General features: G+C 35.4%; 4 protein-coding genes across 6 annotated transcripts; 2 read left to right on the top strand and 2 right to left on the bottom strand.

Moving 5' to 3' along the window:
* Positions 1,751-3,297, bottom strand: LOC108661522 (glycine-rich cell wall structural protein-like). Its single transcript, XM_018118902.1, has 2 exons — positions 2,676-3,297; positions 1,751-2,624 (listed from the first exon to the last, which is right to left on the bottom strand). The coding sequence occupies exons 1-2, from the start codon at positions 3,040-3,042 to the stop codon at positions 2,053-2,055; spliced, it is 939 nt and encodes a 312-aa protein (XP_017974391.1). The 5' UTR covers positions 3,043-3,297; the 3' UTR covers positions 1,751-2,052.
* LOC18602746 (probable polygalacturonase At3g15720) lies at positions 4,067-6,516 on the bottom strand. The gene is made up of 9 exons (XM_018119339.1): positions 6,383-6,516; positions 6,123-6,266; positions 5,713-5,877; positions 5,578-5,610; positions 5,258-5,465; positions 5,080-5,161; positions 4,812-4,920; positions 4,578-4,697; positions 4,067-4,482 (listed from the first exon to the last, which is right to left on the bottom strand). The coding sequence occupies exons 1-9, from the start codon at positions 6,497-6,499 to the stop codon at positions 4,249-4,251; spliced, it is 1,212 nt and encodes a 403-aa protein (XP_017974828.1). The 5' UTR covers positions 6,500-6,516; the 3' UTR covers positions 4,067-4,248.
* On the top strand, positions 9,657-17,431 carry LOC18602745 (transcriptional corepressor LEUNIG_HOMOLOG). 2 transcript variants are annotated; one of them, XM_018119989.1, is made up of 19 exons: positions 9,657-9,845; positions 9,948-10,036; positions 10,150-10,209; positions 10,311-10,408; positions 10,901-11,010; positions 11,108-11,391; positions 11,472-11,526; positions 11,660-11,771; positions 12,296-12,345; positions 12,432-12,704; positions 13,198-13,266; positions 13,438-13,668; positions 14,950-15,091; positions 15,168-15,277; positions 15,497-15,646; positions 15,939-16,094; positions 16,196-16,312; positions 16,411-16,608; positions 16,887-17,431. In XM_018119989.1, exons 3-19 carry the CDS (start codon positions 10,178-10,180, stop codon positions 17,028-17,030), a joined length of 2,331 nt encoding a protein of 776 aa, XP_017975478.1. In that variant the 5' UTR covers positions 9,657-9,845; positions 9,948-10,036; positions 10,150-10,177; the 3' UTR covers positions 17,031-17,431. The 2 variants fall into 2 exon arrangements, with proteins under 2 accessions (XP_017975478.1, XP_007034391.2); XM_007034329.2 differs by having other exon boundaries at positions 13,195-13,266.
* Positions 17,903-22,811, top strand: LOC18602744 (E3 ubiquitin-protein ligase PRT1). 2 transcript variants are annotated; one of them, XM_007034328.2, is made up of 7 exons: positions 17,905-18,178; positions 19,328-19,356; positions 19,434-19,613; positions 20,240-20,632; positions 20,728-20,904; positions 21,560-21,681; positions 22,327-22,811. In XM_007034328.2, the coding sequence occupies exons 1-7, from the start codon at positions 18,048-18,050 to the stop codon at positions 22,732-22,734; spliced, it is 1,440 nt and encodes a 479-aa protein (XP_007034390.2). In that variant the 5' UTR covers positions 17,905-18,047; the 3' UTR covers positions 22,735-22,811. The 2 variants fall into 2 exon arrangements, with proteins under 2 accessions (XP_017975664.1, XP_007034390.2); XM_018120175.1 differs by lacking the exon at positions 20,728-20,904 and having other exon boundaries at positions 17,903-18,178.

Below are 23,591 nucleotides of genomic sequence, written 5' to 3'. Positions count from 1 at the left end.
ACTGATAGATGCTATCATGGCAAAACCTTTAAACATAATCTCGACCAATTGGATGATTTTTCACCCTTGAGTGCAAAAGGTTTAAAGTATATGATGATAATTCAGTTTTTTCTTTTTATTTTATTTAGATTTATCAAAATTTGAGTTATATTTATGGAAATATGATTTTTCTCTTATCCCGTAAATATTATTTCTATTACTTCTTAATACTGAATTTTATACCCTTTAAGTTGAAATATCTCATCTTCTAACCATTAATACTCCTACAAGTTATACATATGGAATTTGAGTAAATTGTTAAGGTAAGGAATTATATACATAGATTTAAAAGCATATGTTACATTAAGAGGAAAACATTTCAACATATGAAAATCAGTTCAAGGCTATTATATGTGGTTGAGCCATATGTATTTTGCTCACGTCCATCATGCAGTTCAGCATCAATTCTTTTACAGTTTATCAGTAGCCAACCGACAGGTTTTGGCCAGGGTAGTTAATAAAGGCCAAATGGGATTGTCAGTACTAATTGGGAGTTTAGTCCCATTAAAGGCTATAAGCCTACAACCTCTCGGGGAAGTGCAAGAGAAAGAAGGTTAGGGGGCCTTTGGCCCAATACAGCTACCTTCCTAGCCCAAAACACCAAGAAAAAGATGAACGTTTATTTAGGGCATTTTGTGATGGTAAAATTTGAATATTGAACAAGAGATTTAAGACCAATCCAATCAATTTGGTAAAAAATCAGGTGGCGATGGGCCCATGGGTCACTTGGCTTTAATAACAGTTTTTGGTCTTTTCATCTTCCATAAAACATACGACTTTAAAAAGTTAGAAAAGCAACATTCAAATGTGGCCTAACACTAAATTGCCTCAGCTAGCTTAGGTTCACACACTTAATGCAAGGGCCGTAACCTGGCAGAGACCAGTTATTGCAGTACAATTTGTCGGTAGAGTTAGTAAATTCTTGTGAAACAGTGAACATATTAACAGCTAGCGTTGCTTCACTTCGCTAGTTTAATTTGGTGTTGGACATTATTTTTATATATATAGATATACTTGAATGTTTGTTGTGCTTGATCATTATCTCGTTTTAAGCTTGTATTGTATTTCTTAATTACTGAATGTAAAATCTTCTTTCTCTGTTACCCACCTAAGCTAAACCCAAAGCAACCTGCTGCAATAATCCTTGTCATACTAACTAATTATTTATATTCTTCAGCCAAGAATGAACCTTCTAACTTAGTTCTTGTCCTGCTCTGGCTGCTAGTTTGCCTAGCTAGTAAACTTCTCTAGACGACTGACTTTTTTGTCGTTTTGGTTATAGTTGGAATTTGCAGAGGATTTAATTAGCTCCCCGTCTCACTGGGCGAAAATTTCATTAACTACAATGCAACCAGCCATAGGCTCTTTTAATAACTAGGACCACTGATCAAGGCAAATCACTTCAAAACTGCTGCTTAATTACTTACGACTGTAAACATTTTATTTGGCCCGGATATCAACAATAATTCTACAGTTCTTGTCAAGTAAATTAAAGCACTAAGTATGGTAGCTTGCCGGCCATTGCACACCATTATCCGACAGAAAATGAATGTGAGTGTCAATTGGTTACAGGCCTGCTGTCCTATTTTTATATTTACAACCTGCTATTGCGTTTCCACTGGTTGGTGACATTTTTGTTGTTTACACAGTTACCTTGAATCTTCATATTTTTCAATTAATTGTTCTCAAGTCACGCAACGTGTAAGCAATGTTTAGACGCAGAGAAAATTTTTATTTGCAGAGAAAAGAGATTACAATCTTACAAACTTGTCTTGCATGGCATTGCATGCAAGCGTGCATGAACAAGTAACAGGTTATACGAACACAAACCCTCTAGTATGTGTATGTGATCTATAAGCACATGCATCAGTACTGACAGACGAACAAGTTTCATCGAGGCAATGAGCATAGGGATTCCTAGTTAGCATTTGGCTAAAACCAAAAAAAAAAAAATCATAAACAGCCAACAATGGATATCTGTAATAAACTTGAGGTTTTTTAATTCAATGTGTATTAGTGTCGACCGCCACCACCAGCACCAAAGCCAGCTCCACCGCCAAAGCCAACACCCCCACCACCACCAAAGCCGCCGCCACCACCAAATCCTCCTCCTCCACCACCTGCTCCTCCACCTTTGCCAAATCCTCCACCAGCTCCAAACCCTCCCCCAACTCCTCCACCGACACCACCACCACCACCAAATCCTCCTCCACCCCCAGCACCACCACCTCCAGCACCTCCACCAAGCCCTCCTCCTCCTCCTGCTCCACCTCCAAGACCACCTCCACCACCAATGCCGCCACCTCCACCAAGCCTATGGCCACCACCAAGGCCACCTCCACCCCCTAATCCACCTCCAGCACCTCCACCAAGCCGTCCACCACCACCTAATCCTCCTCCTACACCTCCACCAAGCTTGTGGCCACCACCAAGTCCTCCTCCGCCACCCAGTCCACCTCCTGCACCTCCACCAAGCTTATGGCCACCACCTAGCCCTCCTCCTGCTCCACCACCAAGGCCACCACCACCACCTAATCCACCTCCTGCACCACCACCAAGGCCTCCGCCACCACCTAAGCCACCTCCTGCACCACCACCACCTAGGCCTCCACCACCTCCGAACCCTCCACCACCACCACCACCTAGGCCTCCACCACCTCCTAACCCTCCACCACCGCCACCCCCAAAACCTCCACCACCACCACCTCCAAGACCACCGCCACCACCAAAACCTCCACCAGCACCACCACCAATTCCTCCTCCTCCACCTAAACCTCCACCTCCACCAAAACCACCACCTAGACCACCGCCAATTCCATGCCCAAAACCCTTCTTATATATTCCACGTCCTAGACCTCCTCCCTTGGCCTTGAACAAAAATGGACGATGAAGCAAACGCTTGTCATCTTCAACTCCACTAACTTCATCATCAGCAACCACAAGAACATCCACAAGAAGAATACACAAGAAAGCAACCACAAAAGAACGAGCAAAAGCACCCATTGTTGACTAGCTAGAAGCTTAAGCAAAAATTAGCTCACACTACACAGTGCAATGAGTGAGTAAGGTATATATAGCAGTAAAAAGAGCTAGCTTTTTGCTTCAACAATGGTGAAAATAACCCAACTGTCACGCGTGGATGAGTAATGAGGCTCATCTGTCTTTGACAAGCAATTTATTCCGTCCAACCGTCCTCCCTGAACCAATCACAAATGTGGTCACCGTTTGCTTTGGAATTGGGATTTGACTTGTTTAGGGGCTGGCTGGCTCTTCTCTTTTAGCTCATTGCTTCTTTTATTTTGTTTTTTAAAATGCTGGATTGACTTATCTGGATTAGAATTTGCTTGCTGTAAGAGAGCAAGTTGAAACACTAACGTGACTTCATTAATGGGGATTTTCTTTTTTGTGCCATTAATGAAGCAGCAGCAGCCAAACTGGCAGACAATGTGCCCCCGCCAGCAATGTTTAGTTGGTTTGGCGAGATTTGTATGAGCTCTTATAGAGTTTGTGGATGTGCTTGATGTTTGTCTATTTTTTTCAACCAACTTGATGCGAGTTAATTTTTGAATGAACTTGAAATGGTTTTATTTATATGACGAAGGAAAATTATGAAAAAAGAGTTCTATATATCATTAAAGATTATAATTTTCAAAGAATCGAAACTTTTCCGAAGTACTTATTAATTACAGTTTGATACTCTACGAGTGAAGGGAAAATGGAAACGCTACACTGATTGGGGTGAGGGGCGATGGGGCTGGTTTTCGTGTTGCATGCTTGATCACCAGCTCCGGTATAAAGAGAGCTCAATGTTTGGATATCAGCTAAAGGCTGATAGGAAATGTAAACAATGAAGGACTTGAAACGTTGTATCTTTGGCAGAACCTGGATGTTAATTACATTGAAACAAGTCTTCTGTTTATTAATAAAAAGGTTAAAGATTTGTATCAGATAGTCATGCTCTCCATGTTGATAGTCAATATATGAAATATTGCTTTTTAAAAAAAAAAAAATTACAGTTTGAGGATAACGTAATATGATTTATATCAATTAGATGCATGGAATTAAAGAAACATAGAATTTAAACGCCATGTAAATACTTGTATTCCTGCCCTTCAACACTGGTTCTGCATCTACTCCTTCAAAGGGTACAAGTAACAATCTTAGTGAACATAATATTGTGGCGTACATGAATATTATAGCCCAAGAGGATCACGACAGGCATGGTACTTCAGGGTGTATTGAAGCAGCAGTTCCCTGAGCATTTTTGCAGAAGGCATGGATATCCTGACCAGGAACAGCTGATGTTATGTTAATATTATCCATTACGATGTTGCTGCAACCCACAACATTGCTGCAGCTCAGATCGATAGCAACATCGCTGGCAGATGTTCCGTGAATATCAGAGTAGGTAACATGGCTCACTTGAATCCCTGCACCTGTTTCCTGTATCAATATCATATATATCTAACAAATGATTATGCCTCAGATAAAAGGTTAAAGAGATACGAACTAATTATATGGATGAGAGGAAATTTTACCAGTACTTCTTGAGGAGGTTTGCCCTTATCTTTATAGAATTGGTCAATAATAATGGGGTTTCCGACATTGTCAAAGCCGATGTGCTCGAAATAGATATTCCTGGCAAAACCTGATCGGTTCTACAAAATTTTATTCATATAAGTCCATTTTCAGGCTTTCAGCAATGAGCGAAAATGAAAATCTGATAATAAACGTTTATGGATTAGTCTTTTCATCACTTCAATTTTAATTACCTGAAATGTCTTGATTCTTACTCCATTCTGAGTATGATTGAAGTTGCAGCTGTTTACATGTACCTCTTCAACTGTGTCATTAGCTCCACCGTCACCAAGGCTCCCAATACTGCAGATGGAGAGAGATTTTATGGGTAAGCTGGCAACTCAAGCTCTACTCAAAATGAAGTAAATGTTGAATAAAATCTCAAATAGCCCTTCCAAACGTTTCTAGCAGAGAAAGTTTTTTGTTTCAAGACTGAAAGAAAACAGGGTATTGAACAGAGACCTGATACCGTGGCCCGGTCCACAGTCAACACCAGTGATGTTGATAAAAGATGAGCCACCATTGATCGCAACACAGTCATCACCTAGTGGAACAAACAATGCAAAAAAGTAAAAAAAAAAAAGAAGAAACTATTGAATGTTGTACCAAAAGGTTTTGTATTTGGAGTTTGCTTGCTTACCAGTTCCAATGCGAGAATCTTGAATTACAACGTTGCTGGAAGTAGCAATGTCTATTCCATCGGTGTTTGGGCTGTCCTCGGGGGCAATAATGTGGATATTAGATATGCTGACACCTACACAGCCTTTTATAGCAATGTGGGTCCTTGGACTGTTAAGATGGGTGAGTCCATGTAATCGAAGTCCATTGCAGGCGTAAAAATTTAGAGCCTACAAATGACAGATAAATGATAAAAAAAGTAGTACCAGGAGAAAGTAGTTAACATAAAAAAAAGTGGCTAATTTAGCATGAAGTTTCTCTGAAATTAAAGGGGAAACTTACTCCGGGTCGCTGCTGGCAGCTAATAGAAGACCCCTGAGAATAAAAATGGATGTTTTCAGACGTTAGATTGATGAAATATTAAGGTGAAAGGAAAAGATTAATTGGGTTAGGGGTGATGAAGTAACAAGTGCTTACAAAAGTTGCCTTTATCATGCAAGATTTCCACCAATCGGAACCCTGCCCGTCAATCTTCCCATCTCCATCAAGGATAAGATTGTCAATCCATGCGAACTGAATCCAAGTGTTTAACGTATCACCTGACCAGGAAGTGCCTAGGGGTGCAATGAGTGTCCCTCGAAGCTGCGTCAAACAAACATAACATAGCAATATACAGCAAAGTTATTCTAAATTGGAATGTTAAAAGAAGACGAACAGGTCCAAATATCTTCCTTTTTTTTTTTGACAAAAAATATATGTATTCTTACAATAATGACCAACCCCTTAAAACTCTCCTTTTTCTCGTATCAATACATACTGAAATGTAATCCGTGAAGAAGAAAGTTATCAGCATCGGAACAACTTGGGTGTGCCTGAAGAAATTTTACCTGAAAATGAATGCTGTTGGCCTTGCATGGACCCTTAAAAGCAACTGGTTTCAGCAGGAATGTTTTCCCTGGCGGCACGTGAAGGGTTGCAGCCTCTTGACTCGTATTTGCACTACAAACATCTGTCCAAGCTTTGTTGAATGCCTTCGCATTCAACAGGGCAGTCAAAAACACAGTCAACATTTTCTTTTTTATTAGGAAATTAAATTATGACTCGTAAACATGGAGGAGAGAAAAAAGAGAGAGAGCAGGAATTTTACTTCTGAATCATCTGTTTGGCCATCTCCAGCCGCACCATAATCCACAACGTCAAAATATGTTGTTGCACTCTGGATTTCCTTTCCAGAAGCGCGAGCATAATCCGTCGTTGAAGGCATGATCAGCCTGCTACATGAACAGGATGAAGCAAGCAAAAGAAACACAGTAAAAGCAATAACACCTCGCATGATTAACTAAATTATCTAAGGGAACTCTGGAAAAAGAAAAAAATCATGACTAGAATTTTCTGAAGACCAAGAAAAATATTTGGAGGTGATATTATATAAATTGCAATATTGGTAACACCATTGACGCAAATTACGTAGCAATATCAGGTAAATAATCCCTTTGAATATGTTAAATATGCCAATAATTGATATTCTGATTACCCTTTAAGTAAGAGTTGATTGCATTCCTTGAGGGCCAGTTGTTGGCCTGATTTCTTTGCAATATTTGAAATTCTCTGATGAAATTTCTAATTTTGGTACATTTGTTGAATTCTGATTGATATAAGCTTTTGTTGTTTTATTTAATTAATGCTATCATCCCTGGTGTTGAAGCTTACCACGCCTGATTATTTACCAAAAACAATAGTCTCAATACTAACAGTGTAGTGTTTATATCTTGGTTAAAAACTGATTATTTACGAGATTTATTTTTTAATGATGTATGTTACAGTGAGTACAAAAAATAAAATGAAAGCATCTCCCTTAAAACTTAGATGGCTATGCCTTTTGAAATTTTCAAATTGAAGGGAAAAAATATGATTTAAAAGTGTAGGCAGAGCACGATGTCTCGGATTTCGTATAAAAAAAATATGAATTAAGTTTTGAATTTATAAATAAAAAATGATATCACTGATATGATAAATTGAGATGAATTTTGAATACAAATCAAAATCTATCTATTTTTCACTGGTATGAGGTTTTGTGAGATATATCAAAGTGGAGGTAAACATTCTCTCTCCTCCATGGATGAAAGACTTAATACAACGAGATCATTGCACAATAACGTGAAGGAAAATGTCTTGAATTAAGGATTGAGTATGTAAGAATGAGATTATCTAAATTTTATTAGCAAATTTATGAAAAAAAATCTTTTGATTTGATTTAATGCATGAATTTATTTTAGAGATTGATATTGACCTGAATTGATGTAATGGTTTATTCATTGTTGGATGAAAGACAAAAATCTCAAAAATGGTATGTTAATTCATTAATAAATTGTAAAGTTGCAAAAAGTCGAAGAGAAAATCGCTGAAATTGGCATAAAAGGTAAGAACAAATTAATGTTATGAAATCTTGAATTAATATTACTTGGATCATAATTTGGCTGTAGATCTAGACTACCTCTGTCGTTTGACCTCGACGAAGGATGTTAAAGTTCATAATTTTGAAAGATAATGATTAACATCTCAAAAATTATTTTGTTATAATTAAGCAATTCTTATCATTGAACTAATTGAAGAATTTTTTTCATTAAAATACGATCCATATACACTTTTATTATAAATTCCGAATAATAGATTTATGGACATTGGTTAAAATTAATTAAATAGTTACTTTCAAAAATATTTTATCTTTTAATGTGCTATTTTTAATATTAAAAAAAGATGAATACTATTTTCGTAATTTTATTAATCTTGATAGGCATCAATTTATTTTTTTTGCCTAAAATGCTCTTAAAATTAAAATTTATTAATATTAGATTCTAAAATTTAAAAATATCTTGTCCTCCATTAGTCATTCTTAATCATAATGAAAGAAACAGTGGCATCATGTGTAAATTATTCAAAAATAATTTTACAAGTTTAAACAATTTATAATTTTTTTCTAATTTAGATTCAAACTTCACTATTTATTTAATAAGTCTGAAAATCAAATTGAGATTTGCTCATCAAGCTTATTAAGCTTAACATCGAGTTTGAACAAGTTTCAGATCAGTTACGAAAAGATTATTAGCCATCAATACTTTGTTTGTTTAATAGTTAAATAATTTAATAATTTAATATCTGATCTGGTAATTACTATATAATTTTCTATTGAAAATATCAAATACAAATCTTTTTCTCTCAATATTAAAAAAAAAAGGTCAAACAGTTTAGGTCATTCAATTTTCATGTGTACTATATTATGTATACATGAAAATAAACACTTAAATAAGTGATTATGCTTTCAAAAATATATTATTTGAGTTTTTTTTTTTTTAAAGTGTAGATAAGAAACAATGAAGCAATACATAATTAAAAAGAAATCAAATAACTTCGTTTATATAAATTTAGCATAAATTTTAATTTATAAACTATTTAAAAAAATTTAAATAAGTTTTTAATTTTTTTTATTTTGTTTAGTTATGTCCTTGTACTTTTATTTTAAATCAAATAAATTTTTATGATTAATAGTTGATTAACTGTTTTGTTCTCATTTAATGCATATGTAACTCTACTGATATGAATAGTAAAAAATGTCATGTTTTCATATTATTATGCCATGTTAGTATGTTACTTTACCACATATTATAACATATTATCATGTCACGTTATCATCACATGACATAAAATGATAAATAAAATTATAATTAATGATAATTAATTAATCATTAGTAAAGACTTAATTGATTTAAAATAAAAATATAATGATTTAATTGAATGTATTAAAAAATTAAATATATTTAAATATTTTTAAATAATTTAAGAGTTTTTTTAAATATTATGTTTATAAATTTTAACCAATTCATTTAATTTTGTTAGTCATTATTTTTAATTTTGTATAAGGGAATCAAAGTTTAGTTAAAATTAGTATAATTTAAAATGCAATGTATATTACATTGTTGTATAAATAAACTATTTTCTATGGCTCACATCAATTGTGGATAATTTGTAACAAAAAGTAAACTGTGGATAATAAAAAATTTTAAGTCATATGTAAATAAAATTGATTTGACTATTTGAATTTTGAATAACCTATATCTATGACATATTGCTTATATTTTAGAACAATTTCAAATTTAAGAAAATTTAATTTTTAAAAATTAAATTCAAATCTTCTTTTTTTAAATAAAAAATTATACTCAGGAATTTTTTCAAATAAATTCAGTAATTTAGATTTAAAATTTGAGAAATTAGAAAAAAATATTTATTTACTCATGGAAAAAGCAAAGACGAAAAATATCTACATCCACGCATGTGGCGGCTCCCATTAGCTTCGGCAGTGAAAAGTGAAAACTGAGGGAAGGGTTCCACCATCCCCTCTTAACAAAACCTTCCGAACCTCAGATTCGGCTCATAAGCTAAGACTCCGAGCACTCGAATCTGCGCTTCGGATCTCATCCCAACTCTCCTATTTTCTCCTGTTAAAACAGTACTCTGAACTTCGATGCTTCATAAATTTCAATTCTTCTAATAAAAAAACCCTAATTAAGTAATTTTCCTTTCTGTTTTTAGCTGCCAGTTCCGTAAGTCGAAAGGTATCGAGCTCTGTTCTCTTTAATTTCGTCAATTTTAAGATACTTTAAAGAAATATGTGAATTTTGATTGAATTTTTTGGAATTGTTTCTTCTTGAATGCAGAAACCAATGGTTGATCGATAAAGATCGCTTGTTCACGAGCTCAAGAATGGTAATGTAGGCTTTGATCCAGCTGAATTGCTTCCTTTAAGGTTAGTTTTGATCAATGTAGCTTCGGGTTTTACAATTGTAATTTTTTATGGAAAAATTGAAATTTTATTTTACTTCAAATCAATTTTATGGTTGTTCGTGTTGTTTTGAACAGTTAATTGATTTGTTTTTGGGCTGAAACGATGGCGCAGAGTAATTGGGAGGCAGATAAGATGTAATTATATGTTATTTCACAAAATGAATTTTATTTTTATTTTTATTTTAATTGAGTCCTTAATTTATGTTTTCTTTTTTTTATCTTTTTTTGGTTGGTAGGCTTGATGTTTATATATATGATTATTTGGTGAAGAAAAAATTGCATGCCACTGCAAAGTCCTTCATGACAGAAGGGAAAGTCGCACCGGATCCAGTAGGTAAGAATTGGCTTTGACAGAAATGTATAAATTCTGTTTATTTAAGTCATTAAATTAAGTGAGTGAAGATTTTTTATGCGGAAAAGGACAATATTGAGTTTTTATATGAATCTGTTTTAGCCTATGTTACTCGGACTCTTCAATTCACTTTAATGTACCTGCGGGTGACACTTCTTGGACACTTTAAATTGACGTAAGTATGACACTTAGATCCTCAACGTTAATGTAAATATTGCCCAAATGTGGTATTCCTGTGTCAGATGCCCAATCCCAGGTGCATGTACCATAGGTTTTAATCGGATGGAAGAATTTGTTTTGCTTTTATTTTTTAAATCAGTTATGGAATGATAGGGATTTGTGCTTTGAAATTAAAGGTTATACTTGATTCTAGTCACCTGGTTATGTAGTAGTATGTGTAGCATATTGTTGGTTGAGGGAATTTAGTTTGAGTAAGTGATTACTGATTCATATAGAACTTGCTTATTTATCCAGCGATTGATGCTCCTGGTGGGTTTCTTTTTGAGTGGTGGTCTGTTTTTTGGGACATATTTATATCGAGAACAAATGACAAGCATTCAGAGGCTGCTGCAGCATACATTGAGGTAGCTTTCTACAACTTTAACAAGTATTGTTGTAAATTCTTGTAAATTGTGCAATTTACATTGATTGTTCTCAAACCATTATGGTATTTATATACAGGCACAGCAAATTAAAGCAAAGGAGCAACAACAGCTGCAGATGCAGCAGTTGCAGCTGATGCGTCAAGCTCAGTTGCAGCGTAGGGATCCTAATCATCCTACTCTGGGTGGTCCTGTAAATGCTATTGGTTCTGAAGGAATGCTTGGGCAGTCAAATGCAAGTGCATTGGCAGCAAAAATGTATGAAGAGCGCATGAAACACCCAAATGCAATGAATTCAGAGACGTCCCAGCCACTTCTTGATGCTAGGATGGCCCTCTTAAAATCAGCTACAAATCATCCTGGGTAAATGTACTTGTAAATTTTATTGTAATTAGCCTTTTTCTGGTTAATGACACACACAAACTCTCTGTCTCTTGACACAGTCAGCTGGTTCAAGGAAACCATGGAAGTGTAACTGCAGCATTGCAGCAAATTCAGGCAAAGACTCTACAAACTGTTATTGCTACTTGGATAAAGATTTTCCTGCATTTGCTGCAAATTTTGCAACCTCCCTATTATACTCTTTCAGTTTGGTTGAACTAATGATTCTTTAATTGTTTTCTCCTTGCAGGACATTAAAGGTGAAGTGAACTTGGGTGGTACGCAGAGATCCATGCCTATGGATCCTTCTTCAATTTATGGACAGGGAATCATGCAGTCGAAACCTGGAATAGGAAACACTGGTAATTATAGCTGATAGTGTTACATTCTCTTCGCACCAGTCACCCGACTGGATACTAATGAGTTTCATTGCCCTAACCCAGACTTCTGATTATGTATTTTTTTTCATGGATATATTGCTTTAGTATACTGTTATGCCATTGCCATTCAGCTTAACAGAAACATATATTGTTTGTTTCATCACAGACCTTCTCATCTTTCCTCCCATATTCAACTGACGTGCTTCTCTAAACTTGTGGACTATGATCCCAAAAATTTTAATAGAAAAGCCAATAGGCTAGGTGTTTGTTTTTGAGCTGCTGATATTATGCTTAGTGCTGCTGTAACTTAAGATGATCCGGTGATCCTCTAGTTTGACCTATCTACTCAGAAAACCCTGCATGAAGTTGCCTTATCTTTTTCCATCAAGTTTATTATTCTTATGAGATGAAGGCAACATATCTAATAGCTTTGGCTCTGTGGTGTATTAAGTTAAGACATTCTTGTAAATATACTCATACTTCCATGCTTATTTTTCTTCGTCAAGGTTTGAACCCTGGAGTTGGTAGCCTTCCATTGAAGGGTTGGCCATTAACAGTAAGTTCTAAACTGGACTTCTGTCCATTGTCTTTATTTTCAATATCTGAGTGGTTCCTTAACTGACTCCTTAACTAAAATTACAGGGCATTGATCAAATTCGGCCAAGTTTAGGCACACAAGTGCAAAAGCCATTTCTACAGAATGCAAACCAGTTTCAGCTTTTGCCACAGCAGCAACAACAACAGCTCTTGGCACAGGTCCAGACGCAAGGAAATCTGGGTAGTTCACCAATGTACGGAGATATGGATCCTCAAAGATTTTCAGGATTATCTCGAGGCACCTTAAATACGAAAGAGGGCCAGCCAACTGCCAATGATGGATCTATAGGGTCTCCAATGCAATCAACCTCATCAAAAGTAAGATTTCCCTTCCCGAACCAGTTATAACTTTTCTATTACTTCCTACATCCAAAGACACCCTAATCGTTTTCATATTCAAAATTGACAAGAAAGTGCTTAAGGTTCAGTTGAGCAAAAGTTGCTGTATCCTGCAATCTTGTTAATGGATGAGATGTACATGCTCGTCTTTCAATTACATGTTCTAGAGAAAAATAAATAAATAAATAAAATTGTCTTTAGAGATACTTGTGACAAGTATTACATACCATTACTATCTGCCGTGCCTTTATATGCATGCCATTACTCTTCTACATGCCACTCAGTTGTTTGGTGCGTATTTTATACTTTTTCTCTTTAAATTTATGGCAAACTTTATTTTGGTATGGCATATAATGATGGTTGCACTAGTTCAGTAGTTCTTGACAAGTCCTAATTTGTATAAAGTTGGTTAAGAGTGGTCAATGCTCTTTGTGCTTAATTTCATTTGAGCCTTTTTGTGGTTTTTCAGCAGATGAACATGCCACCAATAAGACAATCGTCCTCTCAACAAGACCCATTGCAGATGCAGCAAGTGCAGCAGGTTGAGCTTACTTATGTTTTGTTTCTTGGTTATCACAATGTTTCTTGTTACAGCACAGCTGGTCTTCATAAAAACTCACATACATTTGTGATGGGAACATTTCCTGATGCTTTATCTTTTATTCCCTCCTTGTCCTGTAAATTGACAACTATTACTTGTATGGTGTGTTAGAATAACCGGAAACGAAAAGGGCCTTCATCTTCTGGACCTGCTAATAGTACTGGTACCGGAAACACAGTAGGTCCTTCCCCTAACTCTCAGCCATCAACCCCATCAACTCATACACCTGGTGATGGAGTGGCCATGGTGGGCAATATGCAGCATGGTAGTAGCATGTCAAAAAATTTGATGATGTATGGATCTGATGGAACAGGTGGTATTGCATCATCAACCAACCAGCTGGTATGTAGTCCTAGTTTATAGCCAACTCATGCATTGGTAGTAGACTTTTTGAACCTGCAATACTTATAACCCCAAAGTATTCCCACATTCATGCAGCTTGCATAAAACTTTTGGATGCAAAATTATTATGGAGTACTCAGCAAATTATCATTGGTCTTGGAAAGCCAGTGAAGTTCTATATTTGATAGACCCCATCTTATGACCGTTATTATGTGCATTCTTGTGGATGTACCAGGCCTGACCAACTTCTTATACTTCTTGCTGTTGTCAGAGTTAATTAACCACCAAATAAAATGCTTTTGATCTACTTGTTAAAAAATGATGAATAAGTGATAGAAAAAGCTTATATTCTAGCATTCTATGGTTTGGATTATATAAGATGGAATATCGTGTTCTAACATCTGAAACTTTGATCCACGATGCCCTTCTCATCGCATTTCATGCAACTTAGAATTGCTGGTAATGTTGATCACTATTGTGAATATCCTTGCTTATTGTCTTGAGAATGATGTGGTGTATGTTGCTTGCCATGTTTAAATATTGCTTCTGTATATTGGCTGAATTATTGATGCCATAGATGTGACATGGATGGAGGCACAATATCCTTTGCTCGAACACTATTTTTTCTGTGGAAATTGTTAAGAATTTAGATAACTTGTTTTTAAGTCTTTCAATTTGTAGGATTTTTAATTTATTGTTTTTGTTTGAATGGTTAAAGATGAATCTAGGTGTTGTAATACAGCATTGTACGCTATTCATGACAGTCTTCATTCAGGAGCTGTTCATTCTATAGTATTAGAATTTTTTGGATATTTTGGTCCTCTTGAGTTGGGCTCTTGTTAGGGCTTAACAGATGGCTATGTTTTGTTTCCTAGGGAAATAATTTGATACGGGTTTAAGGCTACAATAGGATCCTAATACTCTTGTTGAAGAATATGGCAGTGTTGACCATTTCTAAACGAAATTTTGTTGTTAGCAAGTTTCATCAGGGTTTTGTTTCTTGATATCTAGTTGTTTTTTATTTCTTTCTCTTTCTTACTTGTCTTTCTTTCTTTCTTGTTCAGAGTCAAGTGTGATTGAATATTCTGATCAAGCAAATAAACCTGGACAATAGCCCCTGTTTCTTCACTATTATTCTTCCATTTTTGTAATTCATCTGCCTTGCCTTTTCTCATGCTGCCCTGCACTTAATTTCCTGTCAGAATTGGACCGTGTATCTTAAGTGTAGCCTTGAATAAGTCATTTCAATGTATCTGCTTATGATATAATTCCTAATTGCAGGAAGACATGGAACATTTTGGAGATGTTGGCTCCTTGGATGACAATGTGGAATCTTTTCTCTCACATGATGATGGAGATGGAGGCAATTTGTTTGGCACCTTAAAACGAAACCCTTCTGAACACGCTACTGAGACTTCAAAGGGTAATAATTGATCTCATACTTTCATCAGCACATTCTTCAGGTTGACCAAAACAATGACCTGTTTTCTGCATTTCAGGTTTTAGCTTCAATGAAGTTGGTTCAATACGTAAAAGCAATAGCAAAGTCACCTGCTGTCATTTCTCTTCAGATGGAAAGCTGTTGGCCAGTGCTGGTCATGACAAGAAGGTATAATGCATTGTAGAATGCAATGTATGGATTTTTTTATGTAGTATGCCACATAAGTTCAAATTATCATTTATTGTTGTTATTTTGACTGTTTTATTTTCATAAATTCCTTGGATCCTCAGAAGTACAGTTGTGAGAATATTTATGATTAATAAAAAAATGGACTTTAGTGGAAGTATGGAAAAATGATGTGCATGCTTGTCTATTTCTTGTCAGTAGGCTGTTCTTTGGAACATGGAAACTCTGCAAACTGAATGCACACCAGAGGAACACACTTATCTTATAACTGATATTCGCTTCAGACCAAATTCCACTCAGCTGGCAACATCTTCTTTTGATACAACAGTGCGAGTTTGGGATGCTACACAAGTATAACTTCTCACTATTTTATTTTTCCATTTATGTGTGTAATTCTCTTTTTTTGTCCCTCTTTGCCTGTTTCTTTTGTGTCAGTCTTCGTTCAGGTTTATATAGACTACACTTTCCACCTGTTGTCTATGCTGAAATAATGCTCACACCATCAAAACTGACATTGTTTGCTGGAAGACAAGAAGCAAAGTTGTTACTATTATAGAAAAGACTTAGGAATTCTACATTGTTCAAATGTTGATGAATATTATAGCTCACATACCAGGGGCACTTGATTTTGTCATTTTTGCAGCCAAGTTTTTGCATCTGGAAATGTATGGGGCATACAGCACAAGTTATGTCCCTTGATTTCCACCCTAAGAAGAATGAACTTTTCTGCTCTTGTGATGGTAATAGTGAGATTCGCTTCTGGAATATCAATCAGCATTCTTGCACCCATAGCTCCAAGGCTAGCCTTCTAAATCCTTAAGCTTTGTCCTTTTTTGAAGTACTGAAGGTTCTTTTGGTTATGAGGTTTGTCATCTAAATTGCTTTCACTAAATGAAGCAGGGAGGCAGCACTAATGTCAGATTTCAACCAAGAATAGGACAGTTACTAGCAGCAGCAGCAGAGAATGTTGTGTCTATCTTTGATGTAGAGGCTGAAAGAAGGATACACTTACTGCAGGTAGAAATATTGTTAAATTTGGAATTTAGTAAAGCAAGAGTATATTACTTCATTCTTAGGTTTCAGGTAATCAATTTTGGTATTTTTTTGACTCCCAGGGACACTCGTCAGAGGTACACTCTGTTTGTTGGGACACAAATGGAGACTTTTTAGCATCTGTCAGTCAAGAGTCTGTCAGAGTGTGGTCACTGGCGTCGGGCGAGTGCATTCACGAGCTCAATTCCAGTGGAAACAAGTTTCAGTCTTGTGTTTTTCATCCTGGCTTTCCTGCTCTCTTGGTTGTTGGTGGCTATCAGGTGCCATTTCTTGTTCTTCTGGTGATATGTCAAGAACTAATTGATATCATTGCCATTGTTCATTTCAATTTACACTACTCGTTACTATTGATGGTTGGTGGCTCTATTTCCATTTCCATAGATAGCTGTCTACTTATTTTGCAAACAATATGAAATCTTTTGACCTTAATAGAATATGCAATCCACTATATACAGAGTCTAAAGTTGTACTATGACATATTTCACGATAGCTAATTTCCTTTTCTTTTCTCTCTTCCCTTTAAACTTATCTTTTGCAGTCGTTGGAGCTTTGGAACACGGCTGAGAATAAGTGTTTGACGATAACAGCTCACGAATGTGTGATATCAGCCCTGGCACAGTCACAAGTAACAGGGATGGTGGCCTCTGCCAGTTACGACAAATCCGTTAAAATCTGGAAATAACTCCACAGGGCTTTGAGGTGGATCCAATTCTCCGGTAACAAGTCTGCTGTGTCTTTAATTCTCAACAGCAGCGGAAGATTTGTGAGCGGGGAAGGAAATGGAAAATCCACGGCATACTTTTCATTTGATTTGATTTTTTTTTTTTTTTTCATTAGCTTAATAAGGTGGATGTCAGTTTCCGGTCTTGCAATGCGGGTTTATCTGAGTGCTTTATTTAACTAAATATGTTGAAAGACAGTTAATTTTGTTCTGGCTTGGCGATTATTCTGATATAGAAGAGATTTGATTCAGGTTTGGACGTTTTTTATGTACATTATGTAGACAGTAGAGTTTACTGTTAATAAATTATCAAATTGTAAAAATATTATGTTATAACTTAAAACAGACCAAACGATGATGTTTCCAACGTGTCACCTTTTTTTTTTTAATTTTATTTCTTTCTTTTAGCAGAATGGTTTTGTTAAACTTTCTATTACAAATTTATATTGCGGATTACATTTACATCCCTTGCATTCTATTTATTTAATTTTTTAGTTTTGCAATTTGTACACCTTCCCTTTATTATTAGAAAATTCTACATAAAGAAAATGCAATTTGAATATATATATATATTAAATGGAGGGCATGGGCTTTGCAAGTACTCTCAACTACTTTCTACAGGAGAAAAATATAATTGATTCATGTGGAGGTTTTTTTTTTTAAAATACAAATTAAACATAAAAATATGGAAAAAAGAAAAAAAAATGGAAAGGTTGGTAAAGCCAGAGTTGAAATGGGCCGAAGTCAAAATTAGAGGGAAGCCCAAGTAGGTAGGGCCAGTAAGCCAGCTGATAAGGCAAAGGCGTCTCTGTTGGCAGCAGCACCAGCAACTTGCCAGCCCAAATTGTTGGCCACCTCTGAGCATTAATTTACCCTTTCCCCCCTTCTCCTACGATTCCCTTCGCCTCCCCTCCTTCCCTTTCCGCTCTCATCATTTTCTTTTCTTTTTCTTTTTCTTTTTTTTCCCTGTTTCAGAAAATGGAAAAAGAGGAAAACGACGTGAATATGGATAAAACCCTAATGGAAACAGAGAAAGAAAAAGAAGGAGAAGGAATCGATAACCTTCCGTCTGAGGAATTTCCTGACGAGTTCCAATGTTGCATTTGCCTGTCAGTTCTTGCCCCTTTCTCCTGGCTTTAGTTCTCGATGAAGTATCTAATATGGGAGGGAGGGTAAACTTGTTTGATAATAATCTTATCGGAAGGATTAATTTTATTTAGAAATTTGTTTTTATCATTTTATATAATTTTTTATGAGTTTACTAGTAAATTTTTAGTGTTTATGGAATTATAGCTGCACTTTTTACTTAGGGTTATATATGCTTATTCCGAATTCATGTTAGGATTTAGGAAGTAGGCTATGCAGTAGCTATGATACTATGAACTATTGAGATTTGAGACTTTGTCTTTGTCTTGTGGTGATTAAAAAAATATATACCAATTTTGGGTTTTATTTTGAGATTAATTTTGCTACATCTGTTTTTTGTTTCTAAATAATCAGTTAGCTTAGGACTAGGAATAAGACTTGTTATATAAATAAATTTAGGAAAAAAGCTTATCTAAAGCTTGATGGCATCTTTGCGGATATGTTTAGTGCTTTACTTTCACCTCAGCTCTATTTATTGGTCTAAGTAAGTGATGACTTCTTTGAGATTTGAAAAAGGAGCTTATGTTTGTGGATTTTTGTCTCAATATAAAAATAAACTTGCCAACATTCAACTCCCAAAATTCTGCATCTGACTATTTTCTAATGTATTATGCTTCCCCCAATTTTGGTGTTGGAACCAACTTTATGGTCGACTAGTGGCTAATCACTTGAAGAAAGTGCACGTCTGTCAAAACTCTGTGAAAGTTGAATGAAAATGTTCAAGGATATCATTAATTTCTGTCAAGCTTGAAGTTGAAAAGGCCTTTTCTCAAAGCAAAATGGAATGAGCCAGCCCAAGTGACATTTTTATATGAGTTTCTAATGTTCTTGGTGAATTCAGTGGGTGTTATAATGAGTTTTGGGTGAATTAGGAGACTAGGATTTGGATTTGAGAGGCTGAATGTTGCTTGTATTCTCCCTTTCTGTGGAAATTATAAAGCAAAAATGAATTATGGACCTATTCAATGAGCAGAAGTTAATAGTTTAATCATTTATCTTAAATGGTGTATAACTTATTACAATTTGTGGGTACCTCGTAGTTATTAGTTTATTGAAGCTGTTTTTCCTTGAATATGCAACCTGTTTGAAGGCAATTCCCTTCTCTGTTACAGGGAACTCTTATACAAGCCTGTTGTATTAGGTAAGAAGGCACTGTGTTGAACTACATTTTCACATGTGATTTTACCTGTAACCTGCCTTTGCTTTCCATATTTGCAGCCTGTGGCCACCTATCATGCTTCTGGTGTGTCTACAGTGCAATGAATCATTTTCTTGAGTCCCACTGTCCCGTTTGTCGTTGCCCATTCAATCATTTCCCAAGTATCTGTCAATTGCTGCACTTTTTGCTCCTGAAGTTGTATCCTATGGCCTACAAGAAAAGGGAAAGACAAGTGCAAGGTACCTTTGTTTCTTCTTTCCTTTATTCTGATAAGTGCTCAAAAATCTGTTTACAAATTGTTAGTTTTTGCAGGAAAAAAATTGCTTTTATAATTTGTAGTCAATGCACTGAATCTTTTGAAAGCTTTAGTGAAGTTTTTAATTTACCAGATGCTTGAAAATTGGTTATTGTGATAAGGACTTAATCTCTAGTTCGTAGTAGCAACAAATGATTCGATTTTCATGAAGTTTAACTCGGCTCCCAAACATCGCAGATACTTATACACTGTGATTATGTGAATTGCTAACTATTACTAATTTGATCCTGAAATCAGATTTTTTTGCTGTCCAAAATTGGGGAAATAATATAAGCTCACTTGAATTTTCTTCTTATTATATTTCTGGTTGAAACTTTCCTTTGTTGATGTTGAGATCTGTTTCATTTTCTTTGGTGCTCAATTCTCAAAAGTTTTCTGAATTTTGCATGTTGCTTTGACTGTTGATACATTAGACTATAAATTTCTATTTTTAGATAGTTCATTTGACATCTCCCCTAGAATGGGAGGAAGATGCTGGTGCTTTATGTATTTTGATTTATTAATGTCTCATATATCATTTTTTTTCTATTTTCTTCTTTCCTTGTTCAGAAGAAGAGAAGAGAGCAGGCCACTTCTCACCTCAATTTGATCAAAATTTATTTGCACCACAGTTTACTGAGAATTCTGATATTTTGGGGAATAACTATACCCTTGCTCATCTCCAAACAGACTTCTATTCAGAAAGTTGTTCTAAAAATGGGGAATCTTCCTCATTCAGGGATTCACCAAAATCAACTGTGCAGGATGAAAATGGCATGCCAATTAAACTGGCAACACCTTTGAAGAACCCTGAAGATGCTGCAAATGCTCCCAACCAAGGAAGTAGTTGTATCAGAAATTATTTTGAACATAGAGATCAAAAGAAGGTTTCTGTTGCTGATTTACTCTGTCCTGCATGCAAGAGGCTGCTCTTTCGACCAGTGGTTCTCAATTGTGGCCATGGTAGTATATATTTCTGTTATCTGTTATCTCAAAAGTTAAAAAGGGTTAGGGACTACCATTGTCAATCATTTACATATGTTTCTTCTTTGGTGCAGTATTTTGTGAATCTTGTTTTGTTATTCCAAAGGATGAAATCCCTAGGTGTCAAGTTTGTCAAAGCTTGCATCCAAATGGATTTGCAAGTGTTTGTTTAATTCTACACCATTTCTTGGAGGAGCAGTTTCCTGAGAAATATTCGGAAAGACAAGGGGCCTTACTCAAAAAAAACAATTGTCAGTATCCTACTCTCAGAATCATTTATTTTCACCATCAGTTATGCTTAGGGTGCTATGATCATTTAAACTATTCCTTCCTGTCTTATAGAAAAGATTCAATTTGAAATATGTTTTCTTTTTTCTTTATTTCTTTTGAAAACCTTATGAAGAGCTATTAACTTACTGGGGTTCAGGATTTAACATGTAATTTAGATTGTAGGCTGCTCTTCTCCTCAACTAAGAGGTGTAACTAAGCTGTTAACTAGCTATAAATATAGTAAACACTTCCTTAAAACACAAATTTCTCTCTCATAGAACTTGTCCTTGTCAAACCAGATTTAGTACTACCTTGTGCAGTCATAATATTTATCAGTGTGACTTGGTCATGTTCTGACTTTTTCTCTTCTCTTGAAAGGATGCTAATGAAATCTCTAACTGTCTCATGTAGTTCCTTTGTTTTTCTGTTTTCTTGTGCTCAATTGCAACATTTTTTATGGGTTAGGTGTGAGATTGTCGTCTTTTTCATGCGTTATTAGCCTGACAACTAGGTGTGTTTAAATGTATTGTGTGACTGATGCCCCCAAAGGCTTGAACTTGATATACATTTTTGTTTCTTTATGCTTAATTATTTGTTTATAGTTGAACTCATTCCTGCCATTAAACTTGAGATCAGGTTCAATACAAACTGAACGACATGCCAACCGGACAACGTCAATTTCTACTGCTATCTACTCATCATGGTTTTTGGGCAATGGACCAAAAGTTCATGTTGGAGTGGGCTGTGATTATTGTGGGGTAATCTTTTTATTTTTGTTATCTCTGATTAAAATTCAGTTATTTGCACCAAAGTGGCTAATTGGTTCTTTGAAGAAACATTATGGAAGATATGGAGTTTTCCTTTTATTGATTTTCATTATTTGTATGAACAGAGCGACTCTTTTATTAGAAGGGTAGTTTCTTGTTATTACTGGAAAATATGAAACATCCATCTAATGCCCTCTACTGTAACAAATTTTTTAAATCCCTCTACCCCCTTTGTCTCTAGTTACAAGCTTAGTAGGGTAATTTGGACTAGCCAACTAGGATTAGAAGATGCCTTGTAGTGATTCTGATAAACTATTTTTTGAAAGTCGGGGGGGAAACTTTCCATTTTAAACAGTTCAGTGATAATAATTGATAAACATTTAGAGCTCAGGGTGGAGGATGAAAGAGAATTTACAACATTTTAGATCGGAGAATAATGTACTGAAACTGACTGCAGATGACCATAACAATAGAAGCCAAGTCCCCTTACATCCAGAGCAGACTCTGGAAAATCTCGTCATCTTTTTGCTGCCACCCTAGTGGATAGTGGATGGTAGATCATTTTGCAATTGCACTGTATGTTTGTTTTGGTTGGAGAACACATTTAATGAATGCCAATTTCTGCATTTGTTGCAGATGTCTCCAATAATCGGGGAGAGATACAAATGCAAAGACTGTGTGGAGGAAATAGGTTTTGACCTATGTGAATCATGCTACAAATCTCCCGTTAAGGTCCTGGGCCGATTTAATCAGCAGCATAAACCAGAACATGAGTTTGAAATTTTAGAGCCTTTAAGCCCAAGAGACTTTATATTCAGGATGAACTCGGAACAATCCAGTGAGGAGGGCCCAGATGATCCGGAACATATGGATGATGCTTCTCTTTTTCCTTCCTTGTTAGCTGGTGTTCAACCAGATCAAGGTGACAGTTCTCAAGAGCCTGAAGAGATTTCTCCTACTTTGATTTTATCGGTCGATGTTTCATTGGATCAAGAGGATGACTCTGATGATCCTTTTGATAATAATTCATCAAAAATGACTTAAAACTAAAAGACAGTTGCGCGGTTGATAATCCATAATTATGACATCCTTGTTTATATGTATCTAAATGGTTTTTTGGAGTTCCAAGTGTTCAACATACCAGAATCCGAGCCCCCATCATGCAGATCGTAGCAAGTTATGGTCATCTCTGTATTCATTATGTCTCTGCATATTATTCATAAAAGTAAAAACTGATAAATTTTTATATTTAGGAGTGTTTGTTTTTTTAAAATAATTAATTTAAATACAGTTGAGAGGAATTTCTCTTGGAAGGTTTCAGTCCAAGCAAACAACCCCAGGATTTTGTTTTATGACTTTTAAAATTAAAAATCTCCAGTTCCAACAGCCAAGAACAATATAAAACGATGATTTACTATATCTAGAAATACTACCTTATTGACCTAATGATTGTTAGTAATTGAGATGCTTAAAATTGTTTAATAAATAATTAAGATTAATAAAATTTTTAACTTGATGATTGTTATCATTTTTAGTTAGTTATGATAAACTATAAGATTGAAAAAAAAAATTTCTTCCTTCATAAGTTCAGAATACACATGATTTAATTGTCAGTTGCTCATGTTTAACAGTATTTGTTCAAATTATTTGCAGTTCCACAGCTAGCAACTTGGCCAAATTGTGGGTTCAATTAAAGAATATAGAATGAATGGTTTGTTTTCCTTTAATTCATGAGAGTTTGGGGAGTTGATTATTATATTAATGCATTGAGATTATAGAGGCTAATGATGCTTGTTTAATTGGAGTTTTATTATATGCAAATTGGGATTAGAGAAAGGTTCAAACAAAAACTTGCTCGGTCACGTGCGGGCGTGTGCCTTGTTGTTTATCGCTTTGATAAA

The sequence above is a fragment of the Theobroma cacao genome, chromosome 4 (genome assembly GCF_000208745.1).
Source record: "Theobroma cacao cultivar B97-61/B2 chromosome 4, Criollo_cocoa_genome_V2, whole genome shotgun sequence".
NCBI classification, from domain to species: Eukaryota; Viridiplantae; Streptophyta; class Magnoliopsida; order Malvales; family Malvaceae; genus Theobroma; species Theobroma cacao.
This window is presented reverse-complemented; position numbering and strand designations above follow the sequence as displayed.

Excerpts from the sequence above, each read along its gene's own strand:
- LOC108661522 (XM_018118902.1), bottom strand. The coding sequence starts at position 3,042 with ATGGGTGCTTTTGCTCGTTCTTTTGTGGTTGCTTTCTTGTGTATTCTT. Across the intron at positions 2,625-2,675 it reads TGGTGGAGGCCTAGGTGGTG|GAGGTGGCTTAGGTGGTGGC; the intron begins GTGGTGGTGGAG and ends GTGGTGGTGCAG.
- LOC18602746 (XM_018119339.1), bottom strand. The coding sequence starts at position 6,499 with ATGCCTTCAACGACGGATTATGCTCGCGCTTCTGGAAAGGAAATCCAG. Across the intron at positions 5,162-5,257 it reads AGATTCTCGCATTGGAACTG|GTGATGACTGTGTTGCGATC; the intron begins GTAAGCAAGCAA and ends TTGTTCCACTAG. Across the intron at positions 4,921-5,079 it reads GGACCGGGCCACGGTATCAG|TATTGGGAGCCTTGGTGACG; the intron begins GTCTCTGTTCAA and ends CTCCATCTGCAG.
- LOC18602745 (XM_007034329.2), top strand. The coding sequence starts at position 10,178 with ATGGCGCAGAGTAATTGGGAGGCAGATAAGAT. Across the intron at positions 12,705-13,194 it reads TGCAATCAACCTCATCAAAA|CAGATGAACATGCCACCAAT; the intron begins GTAAGATTTCCC and ends GTGGTTTTTCAG. Across the intron at positions 16,095-16,195 it reads CTTGCACCCATAGCTCCAAG|GGAGGCAGCACTAATGTCAG; the intron begins GCTAGCCTTCTA and ends TAAATGAAGCAG.
- LOC18602744 (XM_007034328.2), top strand. The coding sequence starts at position 18,048 with ATGGAAAAAGAGGAAAACGACGTGAATATGGATAAAACCCTAATGGAA. Across the intron at positions 19,614-20,239 it reads AAGGGAAAGACAAGTGCAAG|AAGAAGAGAAGAGAGCAGGC; the intron begins GTACCTTTGTTT and ends TTCCTTGTTCAG. Across the intron at positions 21,682-22,326 it reads TGGGCTGTGATTATTGTGGG|ATGTCTCCAATAATCGGGGA; the intron begins GTAATCTTTTTA and ends CATTTGTTGCAG.